This window comes from Homalodisca vitripennis, chromosome 1 (assembly GCF_021130785.1).
Source record: "Homalodisca vitripennis isolate AUS2020 chromosome 1, UT_GWSS_2.1, whole genome shotgun sequence".
NCBI classification, from domain to species: Eukaryota; Metazoa; Arthropoda; class Insecta; order Hemiptera; family Cicadellidae; genus Homalodisca; species Homalodisca vitripennis.
Window position 1 is genome coordinate 53,949,487 of NC_060207.1, and position 26,496 is coordinate 53,975,982.

A 26,496-nucleotide genomic window follows, 5' to 3' on the forward strand; every position below is an offset into this window, starting at 1 on the left:
GTACTTTGATTATTTTAAATGATGAAAATTATATAGAAAACGACAACAGAATCACCTCTAAAAAACAACCCAACAGAAAATCCTTTGGACAAAGTTACAGAAAATATTAAAGAAATGAAAGAAAACACAGAAAATGTAGAAGAATCAAAGGTACAAACTGAGAGCCAACCTCCACTCAATGACAGTGTAAAATCAAATGAAATAAATCGACAATCTGAAGAAGAAGTGGAAAAGAAACCTGAAGAAGGATTTTTCACCAGTGTGGCCAGTCAAGTTGCTAGTATTTTTCATTCTTTTACAAAACTGGTTTAAAAACATATTTTACAAACTTTATAAACATAGCTGACTTCTGGTTATAGTTTTTGTACCAACATTGTACAATAAATAATACATTATTCAAATTTTGTACTACAATAAACATGTTTTGTTACATATTCTAAAGTTTTCTTTTATTCTAAAACCTCTCAGGGACCTCTTTAAGTGTTACACACAATGGCAAAGGAATACTGGCACTGGCACATTACATATACTGGCAATCTCTATGCTCAATACATTACAGGAGTTGAAGCCAATTCTGCACTTTTTAGAGACCTACCATCCAAAGCACTTGCTTATGGCACAAAGTTTAATTTGCTGTGTTTTTTTAACACCATTACTATTATTACTAAAGGTTTATTTATAGTCGTGGGGAAAACATTAACTTGTGCAAAACTCGCTTATGAAGGTGTGAGTGAAATGTACAATTGTACAGGTACTATGCACACAAAACTGAGTCATCTGAACAGCCTCTAGGCCTCTAGATTTGGAACCTTACCGTAATGGTAGATATACTGAAAAGATAACTAAAACCTCACAACTTTTTTGATTTAAACTTTGCTGTATCTATTATAGTTTGTAATATACTTTCAGTGTGCTTAAAATTTAGATCACCCCGATACATCAACCAAAACTATAATTAACCAACCACATGATTTCAATTACATATTCTATTAACAACATCTCCTATTTTAAGTTGTGTAACCTTCAAGCCACTTTCGTTTTATTAATTTTCTTCTTGATTTTGGTTTTTTCCTGTATTTTATTTTTAATTGAGAGTTTTGAAACACTTTTATTTGTATATTCCTTGAGATTTGGAGCTGTTTTAAGTGATATCTGTTCCTCCAAACAGCTCTAAATCCGGTTTCAATTAGGTAAGATCTAAGATTCCCAGGTACTTTAATCACCTTTCCATCTCTTTTCAGACCTATTATCCATAATGGATCCCCAACTTTTAAAGGGTTTAGTGGGAGTGGGGGTCACTCAATGTCTTTTATCATATCATGCAAAATGTCTGCCATAGTCAACATATTAAACACCAGCTTTTTAAATTCAGGTTTCTCTTGTAATAATTCGTCTATTTGAGGCAACCCTCTCCTAAATCTTTATAACGACTTGGATTGTTGATCTTAATATTCCAGAGTATTAATATATAAATCATCAATAATACATCCAAGACGATATAAAATATTTTTTGATTAGTAAAGATCCTAGTGAATATTAAGTACAATGTATTACTAAAATTGTTAACTATTAAATATTATCTGGTTTGTCTAAAATAAAAATCACAGTTCTAAATGAAAACAATGGATTTATTTTTAACTGGCAAATTAATAAGTTCAACGTTTCAGAATTTTTATCACTCTATTTTCCACAAAGAATTGACAAACCTTTTAGTAAATTTAAAAATTCCTTTGGCAAGAAATAAAAATATTAATCAAATTATCAAACTAAAAATCAGAGCTCTCTTCTAAAATAAAATAATAAAGTTTTAAAATAAAATGAAATACCACTTGGAAATAATTAAAATAAAAATTTTCACTTCTAAGTTCACTCAAAATTCAAAAATAAAAATTTCAACTTCTCTTTACACTATTTGAACCTTAACTTTCAAGTCTCTGCAATTCAGATTACAAGTCTCTCTCTAACAATTATTAAAGTTCAATTAATAATTCACAATAAAACAGTTCCAGTTAAATATTAATAAATTACTACCTTTTCAAATCTCAATTAAAGTTATTAACAAAGTTCAATTTTAATTCACTTCTCTTGCAAGCATGAACCAAATGTAACTTGTATGATTCTATTATGCTCTATTGTTCTTCGAGAATAAGTTATTCAGATTGCTCTGTAGTTTCTATGAATTTAATTTTTTCCTCAAAATCACTCGCGGAAAAACATTTAAGAAATACGGCGCACTGCAATTAACTTTACTCACGAAAATAACCAAAAGAAGGGCGAAAATTATGAGCGGGTGGCGCTTAAATACTTCCCTTTCCAATCACCTTTGCAGGACATCAGTGGAGCTCTCTCATTGGTCCAGCTGTATCAAACCAGGAGAACAATACTCACAATAAGACAAGTTCTAATCAATTCAAGGCAGTCAACCTGCCTTCCTAACAATTTAAAACTACCAGTGCTAACTTGCCAAAGGATTACATGTTCGATTTTACCCTGACATTTCACAATCTAATCTAAAATTAAGTCCCAATATTTCGATCCCAAAATTTTTATTTAATTTGTTTTAATTTAAAAAAATAAATCAATGTAGCTTTGAAAACGCTACAATCTTGTATTCATCAACAATTGTGTAGGACTGAAACCATTTTGGTGGTGTGCAGTGCAGTAATCTAAAAGTGCTAAATATGGATCATTTCCATTTTTCTTTAATAACAACTTAGCAACCTTCAAAGCAAATTTTACTTTGTAGAAATTTGGGACTACATATAGTATGTTAATCCATAGTGTTCAGAAAATATTTTGAAATCAGAATCCTCAAGTACCTAGAATTGTAACCACAATCAGTCAGGACTTCCTCCGGTATCCCATGATGGCAAAATAACATTTCACATTATAGGATAATATTAGTGATTTTAATTCTATAATTTATAAATATCTTGAATATAATCTGTAACTGTCAGAAACCACTTTCTACCGATTTTAAATAAATCCGCAGCAAGAATCTTGCATGGTCTGTTGGAGAATCTTCTGGAAATGGTAAGGGAATCAGGGACTTGTGATGATTAGTAGAATGTTGAACACATTGAGGGCATGTTGTTTCTTCAATTTCTTCAATTGCAACTGACATTTCTGGCCACGATACAGACTATCATGCTTTCAAATGACATTTTAAAATACCAAAATGACTCTCATATGTATCCTTTTGAGTGCTCATGATTGTAGGGCTAAGGGAATATCAATCTGTTACCACATAATATGATTCCATTATTTACACTCAGTTCATTTTTCCTGTGAAATACAGTTTCATATTGTTAGAAAGATTAGTTCATGCAAGCCAATCCTGTAAAATAAATTTATTTTTAATAATTACAAAAATATCTGACTGTTTGCTCATCTGATATTTTGGCAACAATGTTATCATTGAGATTAATTAAATATAAAATAATCAGAACATATACCTGTCTTTCTTCTTGTAACTCTGTATCTTGGAGGTTTCTACCAGAAAATGGAGACCAACATAAAGTTCAGCTACAGTTAGTTCTTTACCCGGTACACAAGTAAATGTCAAATTTATATCTCATTAATCAAGTCAGATACATTGTATTCTAGATGATAAATTATCTAAATGCTTAGTTTTCATAAATTGAGGAAGAGTTTTGTAGGGCCAAGAGGGTTCACTTCTGGCTGATTTATATCTTCCAGCCGAACCTACACTGGATACAGTGGTCACTTAAGTCTGGGCAAAACTAAGGATGTCCAGGAGTGGCTTAACACTAACCGCAAATTTTAAGATATTGGGATGCAAGGGTAGATCGATGGATCTAGTCTAGTGCGGGGATGAATGTTGGAGATAGTAGATCTCCCTAAGTGTTAATGCTAGCCTGGACATAGGGGTGTACCACCCCCTGCTCACTTTGACTGGAGGTGCTGGTACACAGCTGACATCCCCTTCTTCCAAATAGACATGACTCTGATTAATACTCAAAATCCCTCCTCATAGACATCAATAGAGATGGCCCCTACCCCTAAACGTAACCATCCAGAATATCCTGTCACTCCCAGAGCAGCACAAAAGTCTTTTTAGGACAAAGTGCAATTTCTCAGGTTCTTTTCCGAAGAGAATAAAAGAAATTGAGAGGGTTTGTATGATAATTCTTTTACCTATTATAAAGTCCTTAAATTTATCACATGCCCAAGCTACTGCAGTTGCTTCTCTTTCTATGTTAGCATAATTCTTTTGAGCTGGAATAAGAGATCTAGGTGCAAGTGCAACAGGGAACTTTGCCTATAGGGATGGGATGCACGGACCCATCTTCTTTAATCTATGATGTTGTTACACCCAAATGATTTTGAGAAGCTTCTGATGAGATCATTGTTTCTGTACTCACATCATATATAGCCAAACATGGAGGTTTAGACAACATAGACTTTACTTTATTTTCTTGCCATCCATTGCTTCATGTCTAAGGAACACCGGCTTTTAACAAAAATTCATTGAAGCAGTTATTTTTGCCCTGTTACGTAAAAATTTGGCTAGAAAATTTATTATTCCATTAAATCTCTGTAGATCTTTCACATTTTGGGGAGCTTCCATCTGTACAAAAGATGTTTTTATAGGATCGGCAGATATTCCTTTCTCCAACAAAATTTAACCAAGATACTTAATATTGTTGATTTTCCAAATTCTGCTTTTTCCTTCTTAAGAGTACTGCCTGTACTCCTAAGATTATCAAGTAGTTTCCAAAGAATTTTATCCTGCTCTTCTTTAATTTTGCTCCATATTAAAATATCGTCGATGTGTATAGCTACATTTGTCTGGTTAACCAAAAAATGTATTCATAAATTTTTGGAAGTGTTCTGATGCTGATGTTATTCCAAAAGTTTGAGAAATTTAAATCTCCCAAAAGGTGTTAGGAGGTTGTGAGGTCCTGTAATTTTCATTTAACGGCAATTGCAAAAAGCCGCAATTAGCATGCAGTTTGGAGAACATTTTTGCACAATCCATTCAACTGAGAGATTTCTTTATTTTTGGTATAGGGCAATACGGTTTACAAACAGACTCATTTAACTTAGATTAATCTACACAAATTTGAACACTCTCTTCACTTTGGGAATGACCACCATTGGTGAACTCAGTAGCTCGTTTAAGGAGTAATGACACCATTTCTCATCATGCTTTCTAGCTCTGATTTGACTTTGTCTATTAAAAATAAAGGTACTCTTCTAGGTGTTGTTATTGCATAGGGTTTAACACCATCACAAATACCATAACAGCTCTATGGTGTATGGATAGAGTATTCCACCTAGACTAGCAAACATCTCATGGTATTTAGTAAAGAACTGACTAGAATTTTCATTTACTTCAGATACCAATTCCAAGTCTTGTGTTGTCAGTTACCCAGTAAAGATGTACTTTTATAGCTAAGATTAGCTTGAATGTATCCTGAACTATTTAACTTAACCCGACGTTGCTTACAGGTTAAGAAAAGTAGGTCTAAATAAGTATGTCAGCAACAGTATTAGGTGATACTACTGTGATATCAGCTCCAGAATCTACTTTAAATGATAATGGTTTTCGTACAAATTATTTTATTTAAATTTCCCATGGTTTGTAATGTAACTCATTCCTATTTACCTCCAAAAGAGACCCAACATATAAATGTTACTGTCACTTTCTTCAACATCCTGGAACTTCATAAGTGGATTTCAATCTGCTAACAGAATAATAATGATCAACCTTTGCAAATCTACCACCACTCCACATTCTGGCTGGAGACAGAGGTCTGTGATGAGATAGTCTCTTAATACACCAACTACATTGGGCTGGATACATCCGTGCCTGAGCCATACTTCAGTCCTTTTCACAAGAATACAGCATGATTGCTGGTAGAAATAGGTGATTGAACATAAACTGCTTAAACAGACATCTTTAAACATGTCTTTACTCCTTCTGAATCACAGTTATGTCTAATCTAGCAACAGACAATCACTAACCTTTTAATTAGCAATATCCAAAAAATGTGCCATCAGTACCATCTCAAAGTTAAGGGCACCCCATTCACAAATGCGGTACAGTGAGTGTAGGTTGACAATTAAATCATCGAGAGGTTGATTTGCATCTTGTGTGCATCTTAATAACTAAGCCCCTTCAAATATTAAATTTCTGCAAGGGATAAAATATTTTTCACACAAATCTAAAACTGTTTTGTAACTTCTTGCTTTTATAACTCTACTTGGAAATAATTATAAATATTGTCTGTGTTTTCACATAGGGAATAAATTAGTGTATTGATCTATTTACAATCAGATCCTCAGAAAGCCCACAAGCCAATCTACATCTCAAAAATCTAGTTTTCCATTCTGTTGCAATAAATAAAAAACTCCTAGGTGGTTCCATGTTTAATTTGTGATAAAAACATTTATATTGCTCCCTTTGTTGTTGGATAGATGATCACTTTTAGGTGATATATTATCTCCATTTGTACAATTATCATTGTCCACATGATACTTTTTATTAGTTTTCTGTTTCTTTTTAACGTATTAATGAGTTCAAGTTGCTGACACCATGTACTAAAATCCTCCACTCCGTAATATGTTAAAGATTGAAAATAATATAATGCAATACATATAAAACTCTAAATATAACTAACCCTTTCTTTTTTTTGTAATCTATATCAACCAAATAAGTTACATTCGCCATTAATGAATTACTTGTAGTGTGTCAAAGTAGTATTTTTTATGAAGACACGCACAAGAGCTACGCATGAAGCGCGATTCTGTCAGAATAATTTTTAAAATCAGATTTGAAATTTCATCCCTATAAAATACAGGTGGTACAGCAACTGAAAGAGAGGGACTATGGACAAAGAGAAGATTTCGCAGTACGTATGCAGGTGTTGTTTACTGATAATCCTGATGTAATGGTGTTAATGAGCGACGAAGCTCACTTCCACTTAAACGGTTCAGTGCACAAACAAAACTTACGATATTGGGCTCCTGAAAATCCATGTAACTTTCATGAAAAACCACTCCACTCTCCAAAAGTAACGGTTTGGTGTGCTGTAGGCCACTTTGGGATAATTGGTCCGTATTTTTTTGAGGAAAATGGAGTCACAGTGACAGTGAATTCTGCACGCTATGTTCACATGTTGGAAACATATCTCAAGCTACAACTTCGGAGGCGAGGAATAAACGTGAAAAATGTTTACTTCCAACAAGATGGGGCTACAGCGCATACTGCCGCTGCATCGATGCGAGTTGTGAAGAAGATGTTCCCTGGCAAGTTGATTTCACGTTTTGGTGACGTGCCGTGGCCGCCGAGGTCACCAGATTTGTCGCCCTGTGACTATTTCTTATGGGGGTATTTGAAAGCTCGTGTCTATGTTCACAAACCACGAACATTATTGCAGCTAAAAGATGCAATCACCGAAGAGGTGAATTTGATTGGACAAGACATGTTGATGAGAGTGCGTAATGATTTTCTCCAGAGGTTGGAAACCTGTATCCAGGTTAACGGCCATCACATGCATGATATCATCTTTAAGAAATAAACCCAAACTAGGATAAAAGGTTCCATAAAACATATGTTTTTTGAAATGGTATGTTTTCACCAATATATATTCCACAATTAAATAATTTTACTATATAAAATAAGGTTGTACTATTCATTTAAAATACGTCCGGTTCCCGGCAGTCACCCTGTATTTACAAATAAAGCAATACTTACATTAAATGGAAATATGGACAGACATAACAGTATGAACTGGACTGATACAAACACTCATTGGATAATAGAGGCCCATATAGAGTATCACCAAGAGGTGAGAATGTAAGGCAAGGAACTGTTGGATTAATTAAAGATCATGCATTGGTCCTTTCATTATTGAAGGTAATTTGGATGAAAGAATTTACTACCATATGGTGACTCACACATTTTTCAATCTTTTGCTTAAATTTTGTTTGGTTTCGACAAGATGGTAATATCCCCTTATTATATGCTGTACATATATGAAATCTGTTGAATCACTTTTCCAGAAAGGTGGGTAGGTTGGAGAGGACCAATGAAACGGCCAGTCTCCTTTAGATGATTTTTTGAGGATACTTAAAAAATAATATTTATGAAACAAGATCCAATAACATTAACAACCCATCACAGCAAATACTACAAGAAGCTGCAGAAACCCCTGTTACTATGAATGGCTACTACAATCAGTTAGTCCATTACCAAACTGCAGAAGGAAAACAGTTGGATTATTTACTGTAAACTTAAAGAAGGTAAGATGAAACAATAAACTTAGCTATATCCATAACACTTTTAACATGTCTTTTACACCTGTTTTGATAAAGTCAGTAGCTTTCATTTTTTTTTTTTAACCAGATTTAAGTGATTTGAAAGCACCAAAATTATTTTGGAATTGGCCAAATTTTTTTAAAGCCTTTTTTATGAGTTATTAATAAAAAGTCTAGTTTTATTTACCATGAAAAACTTTTAACTATATGGATTATTCCATCCTGTCCTCCCACTATGATAGAGGGCTGTGTGTAGGGTTTGGTAGTCACAAACTTCAAATATTTTATGGCAAACTTGGTGTGTCTCTTATTGGACATAATGAAAGAAACCCAATGAAGACTTTTTCATCCCTAAATTTCATAAAAGTTATATTTAGGTTCTCCCTTTTCTATTGCTTTTGCGGAAGTAAGATAAAATGCTGAGGAAAAAGTGGTTTGTCAAAGCCAGGGTGTGAATTAATTGATTTACATTTGACAAATAGTGATATTTTGTTTTTGGATCCAGGTTATGTTTATGACCTACACCTATGAATCTCATTCAGTAAAATTGTAACATCCATCCATTTCCCTCCCATTGATCCTGATAAGTTTTTTCACCTTTTTTAATATAAAGAAATTAAATTTGATATTTGAATAACCTAACTTCAATTATTAACATTCGAAAGTTTCCAAAAAATACTGCAGTCAAAATATTCTCAACTACTTGCGCAAGACTAACACAATATCAACCTATTCACAAGGTCCCCAAAAATACTGCATTTAATCTATATTATACTGCCAACACCAAAGGATTATTTGTATGAAATTAAACATTATAATTTTTAAGATATGAACTTAAATAAGGCAGAGAAATTTCATAGCCCACCTGAAAACATGGCACTTCACAAGGCAATAAAATATTGTTACTGTTACATTGTTGTGACGACACCACATACAATTTTGTTTTTATAGTCAAACAATTTTGGACCATTCTTATGAAAACAAAAACAATATCTTAACAAAATTATAAAAACTAAATCTTTCCATTAGAGATACAATAGTTATGAAAGATTCAGATAGTATACTACTAAAACCAAAATTCAACATGTAAGTCTAATTTATAAACAGTCTTTTCATACACTATTGAAAGCACAGTGTTTTCAATAATAAACTGGGATTTGACTGTAAAAACTGGGTTTTGGGCTTAAAAGGTAGTCTAGACGGGTTATAATACTACTTTCAATGTTCAATTGAGTGAAAATCCAAATTCATTGCTAGTGTCACTTATATGCCACCTTAGATCCAGAACAAAGAATATTTTAATCACTTACAAGACTTTGGCCGTTCAATAAAAAAATACAGAAACATTTAAGTAGTTAAAACACTCAACCTAAATAGTATAAAGGTTGTGCATTGGCTCACCTTCCAAAATGAACTTTTAACATAGTTTGTGATTTTTCTTAAATTTTCAACATTTTCATTAAATGATTCAAAATAATATAATATTAATCTGCAAAAAACATAACAATTTAATCCTGATGTATAAAAATATATAGAAACACACAGTGACTGAACTGTCTCATATTAAATGAACTCTCTAAACTTTTTAAAGTGGGATTTATATTCAACACTTTTTCACTAGATATTTTAATTATATACATTATACAGCCTACCGTCATAACATGCACATAAAACACAAGAAGGAGCTGGGCCAAATAATTCAATAATGATAGTTTGAGATAGTTTATTGTTTAATGTTTGGCAACAATTACACAATCTGCTTGTTGCAATGTGGAAGACCATTGGAAGCTGCTACGGTTGCATATCTCCAGTATAGTTGTTCTGACATGAATACTAAACTGTTGTATGCTATTTAATCATTTTAAAATCACTTATCGAGTCCTAAGCAACAATATTACAAATTAAAATATTAACAACAATAACAACAAATCTATTCTAGAAGCTGGCAACACTTATAAGGCAGATGTGAAATTGACATTTTCTTAATGTTTTATCTTGGAACTTGTAAGTACAGGGGATCAGCTCTAAACCAGGAAAGTGATCTAAAACCTAGCAAAACTCACTTAAATAGATCAAATAACAGACAAAGTAAACAGAAAACCACAGATTTGTTTTCCATTACCAATGGATATTTTAGAGTTGGCTCTTCTCTCACATGCTAACTGACAGTTAATTGGTGATATAACAATGTTTTTGTCTACATTTGTGAGAATTACCAAAGAGTCTTTATAAGGCTAATTTCTTTTCTAATATTTTTTATTTGTTAGTAGGAAAGTTGTATTGAAGAAATTATATATTAAAGATTAAGAGTAAAGCCGGTTGAAGTATAATTCGTCATATTATCAATTTATTAAATCTAAGAAATTTTAATGCAAAATGTGAAAATTTAATACACGATTTGTAATTTGTCTTTTCATGCACCAAAATAAGTTTCAACAGTTATATAATCTTTCTAAATTTTCAAAATACATGAAACTTTATATTCAGGCTGAAAAAGTAATAAATCCAAAAGTTTTCTTTTAAAGAAAATATACCTTGCCAACAAGTTGGAACAGTACTAATCCTCACCAATAATTCAAAAAGATTAAGAATTTTATCAGAGAATAATCCATTACATGTAGTACAGTTTACATTTTGACATTTTCCGCAGGTGCAGCAAAGTTAGCATGTCTCATTAAGTAAATACAAACTACGTAAAATAACACAATAGACAATGGCACGTATCCACATGTGTTTCACATTCCATTCTATGATTATCGTCTATTGCGCTTTAGGAGAACCAAAATATTCACATTCACCGAGAGTGTTTATATCAGGCCTTTATCCCGTCTATGTTAAAAATAATAATAATGAAAATATGAATCTGAATGTACACTTATAAACTTAAAATCTAACATGAAATGAATGTATGTAAAAACATAGTCCATAGATAACTTGAATATATATGTCTTCTGCCTACTGGACAAGTAACTCACTATTACTATTATTAACAGGCTATTTATACTGTGTTTCTTAATTTATTATATGCTTTAAACATGATAGCTCAAATCAATGTTTTAAGAGGTATATTTTGTATTTAAATTTAAACATAGCATTTGTTCCTCTGATCATTCTAATCATTTCACTTTTAGCATTCAACAAAAATATTATCTTTAAATTTGGAAAACAAAGATAGTGTGAGTAAACTTGTAAAACATAGTGAAACAAAGCTCTAAAGTACACTTTTTTAATACACTAAATTTTAAATAACACAAACACATGGACTTAATTTTTACAGTTCTCACCATATGAACACAATTGTACAGTAAAATTTTTGGCATAACAGAAGATGTTTTCTCTTTCTACCTACAATGCAAATAAATGTCTAAAAGTACTGTACTGCTCCAGCAGTAGTTTTAGCTTGTACATGGTTATGCATCTAGCACCTTCTTAGTTTAGTGAGTACTAATGTAAAGAACATGTAGTTTTAATAATATTAAGTTTTTACAATTAACATAAATTTGTGGTATTTGTTTTAGTAAGTGTTAACATAATTGTACAGGTTCCATATCAAATAACCTCAATAATAAGAGTCTTTATAGACCCATGTTTAGGCACAGTTGAGTCAATAATTTATAGATAATTATTAAAGTTACACTTCAAACACAAATTACAAGCACAAATAAATAAAAATTAAACTAATGGCAGTTACACAGGTTAAAAAGAGACTCGTGTTAAAATATGTTCGTTAATGTTCGGAGCATAGAATTCAGCTGATATTCTTGTACTTGGTGAACAAGTTGTACAACACTCTCAGTGTGGACTTCAAGTCTAAGTTTACAATGTCTGGAACAAAAATCATATCTTATTAATCAACAATGTCTGGAACAAAAATCATATCTTATTAATCAATACTAATGAAGCCATTTATTAATAGACTAGATTAAATAAGATTTTGGGCATTTACCATATTTATATGTAACAAAAATATAACATAACATTTTGAGAATTGGAACCTATCTTCTTCATTAGGTGTCAACACATCTTGTCAGAGGTTCATATGCTATAAAAAATCGCTCAACATTGCTGTTCTGAAAATCATCACGTAAGGTGGGATAAAGCCAACATAATTCACGGCTAACATGTTTTTAAACACACACTAATAAAGCCCTCATACTTAAAATAGCAGATCAACCATTAACTCAATCCTCTATTAAAGTTGGACCATTCTGGTTTCCAATATTAAAAATAAAAAACCAACTTTACCAGGAAACATAAACAAATTGTAAAATTCAAAGAAATCTCAATCACTAAAATATAATACATATACGATTTTCAGATAAAAATATAGGCCGAATACCAGCTGCCTTTTATCACTGCTATCCTGTTTCCCATATTTTTCTGATGGCATGCTGCACTGCCACAGTCCTCCACCAGCGTTGGTGAATATCAGATGTTATTTTGCAGATGAGATATTCAGTGCACTTGTTTTGTTCAGTGACAAGTTTAGTGCTTCCCCTCCAGTCACCTTGAGCGCCCAGATGTATGACTAAGTCTTTGTTATAACTTTTCAGTTGTTATCTATGATTCTGATGAGAGTTCATAGCCACATATTTACTATATTTTTTTATACTTGGTGCATGCAATAGTATTCAGTGAACTAAAGTTTTTAGAAACCTAATGATAAGGAGGATGGATTCCAATCCTCAAAATATGTTTTATTTTTTGTAACATGTAATGATGGCAAATGTACTATCTTTTCAAATAATCTATGACTAATAACAAAGAATGATTAAGTATTTGTAATCAGATCAAACATACCCTTTTGGCGATAAAGACTTAATAGTTCAACACTGTTTTCAGTTACCCAGTAACTGCATTTTTCAAGCCAACTTTGTAGCGTTTACAGGCAAGGTACCAAAATTCAAAATTTGAGGTGTGAAATACTGGGCCAATTGTAGCTAATTAGCCAACATATTGATTTCTCTCTCACACTTACACACACAAGAATCTAGTCAAGCAAGGGTCAGTACTCTGCATAACAATGTCCATTCTGTCATTACTTTCCTAGTTAACCTTACTCTCCCTCATTTTCATCTTAAAAATTTATAATGAGATTACACTTCTACACCATCTTGCATTGCACATCTTGCACTATATAGAAGATATGTACGGATATAAAGTGTACTTTCTCTTCTGTTCTTAAACTCAGTAAATTTTGTATCTCAACCTTTTCTCTACTTTGATGGGTAAATGATCCCTTGATGTGCTAGCTCGGAAAAGTTATAGCACTTCTTTGACTTGATTAAATTTAATGATTATCAGGTCTCTGAAGCTAAGGTATGTCATCTTTCCGTTAGCTTTGAAAAGATACAGGAACTATTTTAGAATGTGATATACATAAGATGAAAGATCTTCATATACCAGTGAAGGGGTTTCCTTGGAATCAAGTAGTATGGCAGTTCATACTTGTTTAGTTCACTCTAAACCTTCATAAATGTAAAGTTTAGAATGAACCTGTCTGATGTGCACAATTCCTATAATTTCAAGACATACAGGGTCCCTCTAAGTCCAACCCCTCGTCCTCGTCGTGAGGGACGGGCAACGGCTCAAAGAGACGGCTAACGGGGCTCTGGTGAAGCTACGTCAGGTCTAGCAAGCCGGTAGTGGATAAAACTTGCTTTCAAAAATAAGAACAGCCTCGGAAAGGATGGAAATTTACGGCAACGACCCGGCAATTGTTTAAGGTTAAGATTTGGTACAATAAATGTTGTGACGCTTAGGAACAAGTTAGAAGAGGTAGTAGAGATGATGAAGAGAAGAAGAATAAACATAATGGGAATCAGTGAAACAAAGTGGAAAGGTAGTGGAAGTAGAGAAGTGGGACAGGGATACAGGATTTGGTGGTCTGGAGGAGAAATTGGAAGAAGAAATGGAGTAGCTATAGTCATGGACAAAAAGATGACAAGCAGAGTGATGAAAGTGGATGTGGTAAGTGAAAGAATTATTAAGGTTACGGTCAGAATGGAGGGGGAGATAATGGACATAATACAGGTATACGCACCACAAACAGGATGCACGGACGATGAGAAGAGAGAGTTTGAAGAGGATCTGGAAAGACAAGTAAAAGAAGAGAGAACAATAATAATTGGGGATTTTAACGCACAAGTGGGTAAGTTTAGACAAGGATATGAAGAGGTAATGGGATGTTATGGAGTAGGAACAAGGAATTTAGAAGGAGAAAATTTACTGGATTTTTGTTTAAGGAATGATATAGTGATAGGGAACACCTGGAACAAGAAAAGGGATAGCCACAAATACACAAGATACAATTGGAATGGTGAACAGCCAAGTTTAATAGATTATATATTAGTGAGGAAAATGCCTGCAGCCATACATGGCAGATGTAAAAGTTATACCCAGTGAAAGTATGGGAGGAGATCACAGGCTGGTGGTAGCTGATTTTCAAAGAATGAGGTTTGGAAAGGATACATGCAAAAGACTAACAAGAATCAAGACATGGAAGTTAAAAGATACGAAAGTTAGAGAGGAGTTTGTAAATAACATTAGAGGAACGATACCCAAGGGGGAGGTCAAAACAGGAGAGGAGGAATGGACAAATTTCAAGAATGCTATAGTCAAAGCTGCAGAAGAAACATGTGGACGAACTTCAGGTAAAAGAAGGGATAAAGAGACCCCTTGGTGGAATGAAAGAATTGCTGAAGCAGTTAAAAACAAAAATAGAGCTTGGCGAGAATGGTTTAAGGATAGGTCAAACGAAAAGAGGGATAAATGGAAGAGACTTGCAAGGGCATCAGCAAAGATGATGAAGGAGGCAAAGGAGAGATGAGGACATGGAAGGATTTTGAAGAAAAACTGAAATCAAACTTCAAAGGAAATAAGAAGATTTTTTATGGGGTGATAAGGAACAAGACGAAACCTAAAGAAATGTTGACTAAGGTGGTGGATGTTTCAGGGGAAATCAAATGGGAGGAGAAAGAGGTTTTGAAGACGTGGAAAGAGTATTTTAAGGAACTACTGGAAGGAACAGAAAATGAAGAGGAAAGAAGAGATATGACAGAGGAAACAGAAGATGAAGAGGATTTTAGTATGTGCGAATTGGAAAAAGCGGTTTAAAGAGATGAAAGAGGGGAAATCTGCGGGAATAGACGAGCTGACGGCTGAGATGATAAAGGCGGCGGGCCCATTGGGAATTCAATGGTTGTACAGAGTGATGAGAGTGATTTGGAAGGAAAAGAAGATACCAGAAGACTGGAAAATGGGAATAATAGTGCCGATTTTTAAGAAAGGCAATAAGCAAAAATGCGAGAATTACAGGGGAATAACTTTGTTGTACCATACACAAAAAATTTATGAAAAAATACTGTTGCAGAAAATTAGACCAGTACTGGAAGAAACAGGAAGAGAGGAGCAATGTGGTTTTAGGAAAGGTAGGTCAACGGTGGATGCTATTTTTGTGATGAGACAAGTGTTAGAAAAGAGGTGGGAATACGGAAAAGATACAATGGTAGCGTTTATAGACCTACAGAAGGCATATGATAAGGTACTGAGAGAAAGGATATGGGAGAGTATGAGAAAGAGAGGATTGCGTGAGGGAATAGTAGAAAGAATAAAGAACCTGTACGGCATATGTAAAAACAGGGTAAGAATTGAAGAAAAATATACAGATACTTTTAAAACAGAGAGAGGAGTAAGGCAGGGAAGCATATTGTCACCTTTCCTTTTCAATATTATAATGGATGAAATTATTCTAGAAGTACAAGGAAACAGAGGAGCAGAAGAACTTAAGACAATAGCATATGCGGATGACATAATGATATGGGAAAATAGGGAAGAAGAGTTAGAACGAGAGTTAAACAAATGGGCAAAAGTGGCAAAGAAATATGGTTTAGAGATGAACATACAAAAATGTAAAGTAATGAAAGTAGAGAGAAGGGATGGAAATAACAAAGACGTGTTAGTTGAAGGAAAAAGACTTGAAAAGGTGAAGGAATTCTGTTATTTAGGAAGTATCATAACAGATAGGGGCACAATAAGAGAAGAGATAGGAAACAGAATATGGAAGAGTGGAAAGTTTTTCAATATGGTAAAGAAGATTGTGTGGAGTTGGAACATTGGGAAAGAATCAAAAGTATTGATGTATAAATCTTATTTCCAACCAATTTTATTATATGGAGCAGAGACGTGGACGTGGACTAAAAATGATTTAAGCAGATTGCAAGCTGCAGAAATGAGATTTTTAAGAGGGATAGAGAAGACTACAAGAAGAGATAGAATAAGGAACGAAATAACCAGAGAAAGATTGAAGGTAGTTTCACTACAAGAGACAATGGAAGGAAGAAGAATACAGTGGATGGGGCATGTGAAGAGGATGGGAGATAATAGAATGCCTAGAATAGCACTGGAGAAGGAGGAAGGAGGAAGAAGACCAAGAGGAAGACCGAGAGGAAGATGGGAGGACCAAGTGTGGAAAGACATAGAGAGAAGGGGACTACAGAAAATACAGGTGGATGAAGAGGAGACATGGAACGATAGACTAAAGTGGAGGAGGCTGTGTACGACGACCCGTGAGAACAGAAACGTCTAACGATGATGATGATGATGATGATGATGACAGGGTCTGTATAATAAGTAACCGGACTGAGCCTGCCCCGCTCCGTCAAAGCGTCTGCTAACCGGTATCTGGTGCTGTAGTGGTGGTGGGGGGTCTAGTGAAAGGGAACCGGGCTGCAGCAGTTGCCTCCAAGCACTTGGAGAGTTAGTATCGAGCGAGAGCGGAGTGCATGTTCAGTTACCCCGTCGGAGTGAAAATGGAGAGTACGATCGAGCAAAGTTTTAGCATTAAATTTTGTGTCAAACTCAAGAAAACGGCCACGGAAACTCTTCAAATGATTCAAGAGGCTTACGGTGAGGATGCTCTGTCCAGAACTCAGGTGTTTTAGTGGCACAAAAATTTCTGGGAGGGCCGTGATGACGTCCGTGACAAACAGCGCGTCGGTCCTCCATCAACGAGTCACACGGACACAAATGTGCAAAAAGTGCGTGATGTGTTGAACAGTGATCGTCGTCTGAGCATTCGGGCTATCGCAGATGAGGTCGGAATTGATAAGATGACCGTTCAAAACATTATTAAGAATGATCTGGGCATGAGGAAGATCTGCGCGATGCTGGTACCCAAACACCTGACTGATGAGCAAAAGAAGCGTCGTGTTGCTGTTGCTTCGGAAATCCTTGATTGACTGCAAACCGAACCAGAGTTTTTCAACCACGTTATTACAGGAGACGAGACGTGGGTTTTTGAATACGATCCTGAGACGTAGCGGCAGAGTTTGGAGTGGCACACACCGGCGTCACCACGACCGAAAAAAGCGCTCATGAGCAAATCGAAGGTGAAGTCGATGCTCATTGCTTTCTTTGACGTGAAAGGCATTGTTCACAAAAAGTTTGTGCCACCCTGTCAAACTGTAAACGGCCAGTACTACAGAAAGGTAGTACAGAAAGGTGCTCCGTCGACTAACCGCCCGGGTTCACCGAGTCCGTCCGGAGATTGCCGATTCGTGGATTCTCCATCACGACAATGCACCGTCGCACACCTGCCTGCTCGTCACCGAACAGTTGGCAAAACAGTCGAGGGCAACGTTGCCACAGCCTCCTTACAGCCCGGATATGGCACCACCGGACTTCTTTCTGTTCCCCAAGATCAAGAGACACCTTAAGGGGACGCGGTTCGGGACTCTGGAAAACGTTCAACGTGCTACGACGAGGGCTCTAGACAACATCGAGGTTGCCGACTTCCAGGGAGCGTTCAGGGTTTGGAAAATACGGTATCAGCGTGTTATAGACTCCAATGGGGACTACTTTGAAGATTTCTAAAGAAAAATTGTACATATTTTGCCAATAAAAAATTTCCTGAAGTCAGTCCGGTTACTTATTATACAGACCCTGTATATGTGTACTTTGTATTTAATATGACAGTCTTCATACAGAGACAGTGAGTTTCCGCGTTTGTTAACATCACCACAATTTCATAAAAGGTGATTTAGCAATTGGTTAATTTTGCGCATTCTGCCATTAGTCAGATCTGTTTCAGAATCATAAAAACACAAACATTGCAGAATAGTTTAACACTAATAGCGTGAGATTGTATTGCCAAATATAGAATGCCTATATTGTGAATCATTCGACCATAGTGTTCCAGAGTGGGAAGCCTACATTACCCATGCGCATGGTTAGGCCTAAGAACTTTTTCATTTTGTCTTTGGTAATATTGACTCATTTGTTAAGAAGTGTATTTTTAGGAAGAGGGTTTCCTTGATAGACTTCAGTTCTTTCGTTCGTTCATGTGACAATTTATTTGATCTAGCAGCGATATCATCAAACATACTATTGAAAACTTCCATTGGATCATTGGTCTGTAGGTTTATTTGTTCTCTACCAGTAAAGTCAAACATGTGTGGCTGATAGTGTCTTTCTACAAACCTTGCACATTATCATAACATTCATGAACAGCATTTACAACAAACTGTACATTAGGATCAAGATGTATTACATTAGGCCTGCCTTCATTATCTTCCATGTTAATACCTTCAACTAGGCCTACTTCTACGTAAACATATTATTCATCTTCTTGGACATAAATCAATTCGGTGCCCACACTGACAACCTGGATGTTATCTTCATCTACATAAACTTCACAACCTGGTGTTTCCACTATTTCACCATCATCAATATCAAAAATTAAATCATGATAGTTCACTCCAACTGAACTTGCTTCGGTATAAAACAATCTAAATCATAAGAGGAACTTCATTCGCTCTCACTTGTTAAGAAATGTTCAGTGCTTTAAAATAGACAATTATCATTTAAAATCATTTCAGGACAGGAGAACACCGCCACTGACGTATGCTGGCAATATATTTTTAAAAGACGGATTGCTGCAGATGTAAGGCGGCAGTCTATAGGTAGAATGCAGCGCCTAATCTAAATCCACAGAACATTTCTAATTTTACGTTAGAGAAAGTTATATTATCCTTTCCTGTAGTTAAAAAGTTCACTACGTTCAATAATTAAAATATTGATATTTTTCAGTAGGATCTTAGGTATATGACTTTTTACTTGTTTAGGTGACAAACACTGACTACAGGAAAAGATGCTGTTCATGTTACAGGCAATTTTCTAGACTCATTGGTTTCTCTTCAGCTCTTCCAGGTTGACTTAGAGAAACTAATGAGGCTTTTGAAAAGACATTTCATTCTGACTGAGCAGATACACTTAATCACATGAGTTTGAACTTTGCTAATGAATGGACTGTTGGTCTTTGTTGCCTAGTGATTGCAGGGCCATCATATTTATTATTTATTTATTATCAAGTTCTTTGCTATCTGGTTTAGAAGTTCTTCAATAAGCCTAGTTAACCCTTTCAGTGCCAGTCATTTTTTGGAATGTTAGTCAAAAATGCCAAGGTTATTTTTACAAATGTTATCCAAAAGTGCCATGTCATTTTTAACGATTTGGAAACAGTTATTATAAAATGACATAACTTTGTTGTTTATTAGCCAACTTTCATAATTTTTGTTTTGTTTTGTACACAAATGTGTCTATTAACACTAAATGAACTCTATAACATCTTATACTACAAGAAAAATAAAATATTTAAAAAAATAAAATATTACCTTGTTTTTTCTTTTTTAATTTTCAGGTTCTACACTTAAAATGAATACCCAAAAAAATTCCTACACCCAATAAAGTCAAGCACAGTAAAATAACACTTTATGTTAATGATATACACCAATTTTTATCAAACTAGCACAAAAAATATAAACATTATAGCATTCTTTTTTAACGCCACTCACTTTTTTTACGAGGAACTAAAATGCATATATTGATTAAAAATGTCCAAGTCCTTTACTAACTTTTATTTTTCATACATGTGATAGCTATAATAATAGCTATATAAAATTGTAGAATAGAAATAAACAGAATAGGCCTAACATGATTTTGTATATTTACAAATATTTACACAATAAAACAACCTGTTTAGCAGTTGTGTTGGGTTATACACTTAAAATGCAGTCCTTTTTTACACTGAACACACATGAAAGTGGATTTTTTTCCTTTTCCCACCTTCTTTTGTACTCTTTTTGCTGCAAATCTGCAACAGTTTTTTCCCTGTTTTCTGGTATTTTTACAATTTGTTCTGGGATATTGTCAGGATCTCCGCCACCTCAAAAAGTTCTAGTCGGTGTTATATTTGCCAAGTCTGCAATAGTAGGCTTCTGATTTAGCCCCTTATTCATAAGAACTGCAATAATTAATGCTTGAATTTCAAGTCTGGTAACAGGCCTCCAAGACTTGGCTCTGCTATTTTCCTTCAATCTCATATTATTATTGATAAATTCTTGAGCACACTTGTTTGTAAATTTTACTATTGTGTCCAAAAGCATAGGTGTAAAAACAACACAAAATAACTTACAGGTGATGAGTTACGAGGTGGGCAATGTTTGATCCCTGGCTCTTCATGAAATGTGAACAAATGGTCATAGTCATTGTCATTTTCTTTATCAACTTCCACCCAACCTGTCCCATCTTCCGAATCAGTATTGTCCTCATTACTCTTGTCCTGTTCATTAGGCCTAGCAAGTCTTGGTCTACCCCTTGCCCTAGGTTGGTGTGGAATTGGCAAAGTTTGAGGTCTATGGGTAGGCCTAAGCTCATCTTCATCTGATGAATTTGAAAAGTCAGACCCTGAAGTAGTCAGGGTCACTATCTGTATCATTCTCCCACACTACTGCTACTTTCATCCTGAAATGTTTCAGGTTCAGAAATATCACTGACAAAGTTGTCATTTAGCAATTCTTCTTCTACTACTCTTCTAAGAGTATTTTCACTCAGTGGGGACCTTAAACGATCCATATTACATTGCTTACACAATTCACAATTTGTTTATAACATTATTATAAACAAACACGTAAACATAACCTCAACAGAACACTCACTGAAACAGCACACCGGCAACTACGAAAACAAAGTGTCACGGCTACGACATTTGTTATGATCAACGACAAGTTTATGATCGACGACCGGCCAACTTGATCGTAAACTTTCGTCATTATTACAGATTGATCAGCCGTGTTTGTGCTATTTATAACATGCTTAAAAGCAAGTATGTTTATTTTTAATGCGAATTGATATAAAATACATGTAAAAATATAATGTATTGTATTTTTAATATATTTTCTTAAAAACGTCCGGTAAACCAGATGTTGGCAATTTATGCATGTTTTTTAAACGTCCGGCCACCCGGACGTCGGCACTTTATGCATGTTCTTAAAACGTCCGGTGACCCGGACGTTGGCACTGAAAGGGTTAAAAAAGTTCCAAGAGTGTGAATAGCGTATAAGGATCTACTACTTGTTAACTGGCAGGGAAACTAACTTTTTAGCCTATATATAGGAAGGTACAAAGGTCAGAGATGATACTCCTTATTTACAGCGAGACAGGTCATTTAACAGACCTAGTCAATGGTATGTGTAACATTAGTTATTAATTCTTTGGCCTGCCTAGCTACCCACCTATCACATGACAAATGTTCCCATCTGCCCAGGCATTCAATAGCCCTGGAACTCGATGCTAGTCAATGGTATGTGCGTTATTTGTTGTTAATCCTTTGGCCTGCCTAGCTACCCACCTATCACATGACAAATGTTCCAATCTGCCCAGGCATTCAACAGCCCTGGAACTCGATGCTAGTCAATGGTATGTGCGTTATTTGTTGTTAATCCTTTGGCCTGCCTAGCTACCCACCTATCACATGACAAATGTTCCCATCTGCCCAGGCATTCAATAGCCCTGGAACTCGATGCTAGTCAATGGTATGTGCGTTATTTGTTGTTAATCCTTTGGCCTGCCAAGCTACCCACCTATCACATGACAAATGTTCCCATCTGCCCAGGCATTCAATAGCCCTGGAACTCGATGCTAGTCAATGGTATGTGCGTTATTTGTTGTTAATCCTTTGGCCTGTCTAGCTACTCCAATCCCACCTTTCACATGACAAATTTTTCCATCTACCCAGGCATTCAATAGCTTTTGAATTGGATGCTAGTCAGTGGTATGTATAACATTTGTTGCTTATCCTTTGTCCTGCCTGGCTAGAGCAACCCACCTTTCATATAATATAATTTCCATCTACCCAGGTATTCAACAACTCTGGAAATTTATGATATTTTTAGTTACTGAACAATAACCCACACGGGAGATATGATTAACACATTGTATGGGTCTCCTAATCCCACTAATCTTAACAACATAGACATTCATTTTAATTATATAGGCAATTGCATGAACCTGATTTACATAGTTAGTTAAGTTTCCACAATTGTTGAGACATCTTATCATCTGCCAAACAAGCTTTTGTAATGTGTCTTTTCAAAAATTTGTTTCTAATAAAGTCGTCCATTTGATTTGTGACATTTTTTATCCTGCTAACTGCACAAAGATTTTTTTTAATTTGAGGAACAAGTGATTGTCAAAGAGAGTTAGATCACATCAGTAGGTTGAATTTCCTGATGATCCTGCCTTTGTCTGACTTGATATTGTGTAGAGGTAGCAAAATGTAACTGGCTATTGTTATGAAGCAAGACAATTCTCAACCTAGCACCTTTAAAGTGTCACACCTGTGCTATGACCATTCAATAAGAGAATATTTAAAGACTAATTTAATCTCATTTTAAAAGCTTATATTATAAAACCCTGTGAGTAGATTCTCAACAGGAAAATATATCCAAAACAATTATTACAAGTGCTTCATCAGTTCTAATGTAATCAGTTATATGGTAATTCTTAATATTATTTATAGCTGAAAAGTTATTCTATTTCTTTATAAGTAGGCAAACAAACAATAGAACATTGTTGCTATGCTAAGTGACATATTTTGATCAGTAATCTATTAGTATACATTAGTAAAATAGTACTTGTATAGTCATGTTACTACACAAGTACTATTGCATGCTTACTCTTACATAAAACCTACTAACTTTGTCTTTCCATCTAACACTATGATACAGTTTGCCTACCTTCAGGTCTGGCTTTAGGTTTTGCAAGCCCCACGTCCTGCATGAGCTCGAAGGCAAAGCTGACGTTGTGCACCTTCTGGTCGAAGTCCTGGGGTGTGAGATGAAAACTGTAGAGAGGTACAAAGAAACCCTCCAACAACCCCATCAGCAGTGTGAGGTAGACACCATCATGAAACTGTGTATCCAGATCTGATACTTCCAGGTTTACCTTGTTTAAGTGTTTGTTCACAAACGTCACCAATGACTGGAAATTAAGATAAGCATTAGTTAAAAACATTAATGAAAATGCATTAAGTATACTACTACTACAATGAAATTAAAATTTGTAATATATGTTGTTTGTACGTTTGTCCATAAATATATGATATAAAAAAATCACCTTTAACATCAAGATGTTTGTATTCTAGTATTGTAAATAGTGTATGACAACTGTTTAATTAAACTACATAATCCTACTGGTACCTATAGAGGATACCCTGATATTATGTATTAACTGTCTTTAGTCATAAACAGAATATTCTAAAGGTAGATGTGAAATAATTTATATTAAACTGTTCCATGATCAAGGTACTATAAACGAGGGCTATTCAGAAAGTAGATTAAGTTTCAATCTGTAGATCCCATGAGTTATAAAGTGGGGTCGGTAATAAGGTTTTTGATAGCTATGCACAATAAACCAATTGAGATTTATTGCCAACTCTGTGAAAGGTATAATACGTTTCACAGGAGGAATTGGATTGAGGGAGTCGTCAAGATGAGGAAATGGCGATGGGATCTCCTCTATCGTCCATTTTTGCCAATATCTTTATGGAAGAATCTGAGCAAAAAGCCCTGGCTTCAACTCAGTTCAAACCGAGGATCTGGTGGAGATATGTGGATGACACTTGCATCGTCTTTCCTCATGGAGACATTGAACTTATCAAGTTTATGTCCCAAATTAACAGCATTTATCCCTCCATTTGCTTTACCATAGAAGTAGAAGTCCAAAACAAACTACCCTTTCTGGGTGTGTGTGTAGTAAGAGATAGGAATGTCCTTAAGACAACAGTTTATCTTAAGAAAACACACACAAGCTAATATCTAAATTTTCAAATCAAATAACCTAAAATCTGTCAAAGAAGAAGAAGCATACTCTTTGTTTAACCCTTTAAGGAGTACGTGTAAACTCTACATAATGAGTAAGGGCGCCATATGACGTTTAGCCTCTGTATTTTTGTATTATCGTAAATGCATTGCTATTATTGATTGCCTTTAAGTAGATTAGTCTGTAAAATGGTTCCATCTATCGGCAACATACTTAACTACCATGTTTGTGCTCGCATTCACTTCTGATCTGATTTTACCACCAAATCGCAGTAGCCACCTGATAGAAGTCACTGACTCAAGGTCGTGTTGAGCGCACATCGCTTTGCTGTCCAAATATGCCGCCACATTATACTAACCATTCCTTGTATACATACAAGGCCTGCATACTGTGGCCATATTTATCTTGTGAGAGTGACATATTTGTTAAACAACCATCTAGTTTGTTACTGTTGTCCAAATGGCAAACAATATTGATTGAGTCTGCCGTAGTGAGGAAATAAGACATTTGATTTTGAAAAAGTACTAAAATATTGACTTGTAGAACACGTAGTCCTTTTTTATTAAGCTTTCAAATGTAAATAAAAATTTTTTAAGAGATTTTAAATTTTTACACCTTTTGGTAATTTTTTGGATTTCATCCATTACTTATTTTAGCCTATCAAAAGAAGACGTCATATGACGTCCATACTCCTTAAAGGGTTAAACAATGAGTATGCTTCTTCTTCTTTGACAGATTTTAGGTTATTTGATTGAAAATTTAGATATTAGCTTGTGTGTGTTTTCTTAAGATAAACTTTGTCTGAGCAAAGAGCTTGTGCTAAGACAAAGATGGGTTAAAAGAAGAAATTTAAAACGTTGAATTTGATCTTTAAAAAAAACTCTGTGGAGTTTATGGGAACGATGCGATTACTGAAGGTAAAGTGCGTCAGTGATGCATTAGGTTTAAAAATGGGCGAACTAATGTGCATGATGTCGAATAAAGTGGACAATCAAGCATTGTAACTGATGAAATTGTCTCTGAAGTCAATGAGAAGATTAATGAACACCACCAATTCATAATAACAGAACTATCACTTAGTTTTTCTCAATTTCTAGAAGTTTGTTGCACAAAATTGTTATGCAGAAGTTAGGTTACCATGAATTTTGTGCAAGACGAGTGCCGAAAATCTTAACAGAAACCCATAAACATCCGCATATGGATACTTCATTGACATTTTTACCAAAATGATGGTGGCTCGCTATTCGATTAAATCATTACAAGAGACAAGACTTGGATAAACATGTGCATTGTGAAACCAAATTACAGTGTATGGAATGAGCTCGCACACTCCCCAAAAAACCAAGGAAATGCATTCAAACATTGTCAGCAACTTTTTTTAAGGACAGGAAAGGAGTTCTTGTTGATTTCTTAAAAAATGGGACAACCATCAATGTACAAGGTATTGTGAAACCTTGCAAAAGTTAAGAAGAGCAATACAAGCACAGAGGAAAGATAAGTTCAAAAATTTTGTTTTTGCATGACAACGCCCAGCCACACACGACAAATAAGTCTCGATAGTCCTAGATGCTTTTAAGTGGGAGGTGTTTCCACATCCACCTTACATTCCTGACCTTGCACCCAGCAACTACCACCTGTTTCCAGCAATGAAGAAGTGGCTTGCAAGGCTTCGTTTTTATGATGGCGTGGAAGTGCGGGAGGGTGTGACTACCTGGTTGAAGTCTCAGGCGGCACAATTTTATAACGCTTAAATTTCAAAACTGGTTCACCGCTTCATATTAATGGAGACATATTTTTGTCTTCTGGTCTTTAACAACAGCAAATGTTATTTCAGCTCTAATTCTGATCAGATACACAGCAACTGTAGAAAAATATAAATCTGCTTCCTTCAATCCTAAACTTACCTTTTTAACAACTTGCAGCTTGTCTGGAGCATGGTCAAAGAGAGTGTCAAAAGCATCTCTCTCGCACCTCATTCCCAGGTCATCGTAAGTACTAGTCAGCTCTTCACTGATGGTACGGTGGCTCAGAGATCCTTCCTTCTTCTGGCAA

General features: G+C 35.0%; 1 protein-coding gene across 3 annotated transcripts in view; it reads right to left on the bottom strand.

Moving 5' to 3' along the window:
* LOC124361393 (beta-parvin) overlaps positions 1-26,496 on the bottom strand; it is a 96,761-nt gene that overhangs the window by 25,341 nt on the left and 44,924 nt on the right. For 2 of the 3 annotated variants that reach the window (XM_046815459.1, XM_046815445.1), the window contains exons 6-8: positions 26,349-26,489; positions 23,361-23,604; positions 9,993-12,111 (exon numbers count right to left, since the gene is read on the bottom strand). In XM_046815459.1, the coding sequence (XP_046671415.1) occupies positions 12,035-12,111; positions 23,361-23,604; positions 26,349-26,489 (462 nt within the window). In that variant the 3' untranslated portion in view covers positions 9,993-12,034. Of the gene's footprint in view, positions 1-9,992; positions 12,112-23,360; positions 23,605-26,348; positions 26,490-26,496 lie in introns of those variants that run through there. The other variant, XM_046815452.1, reaches the window with a different exon arrangement.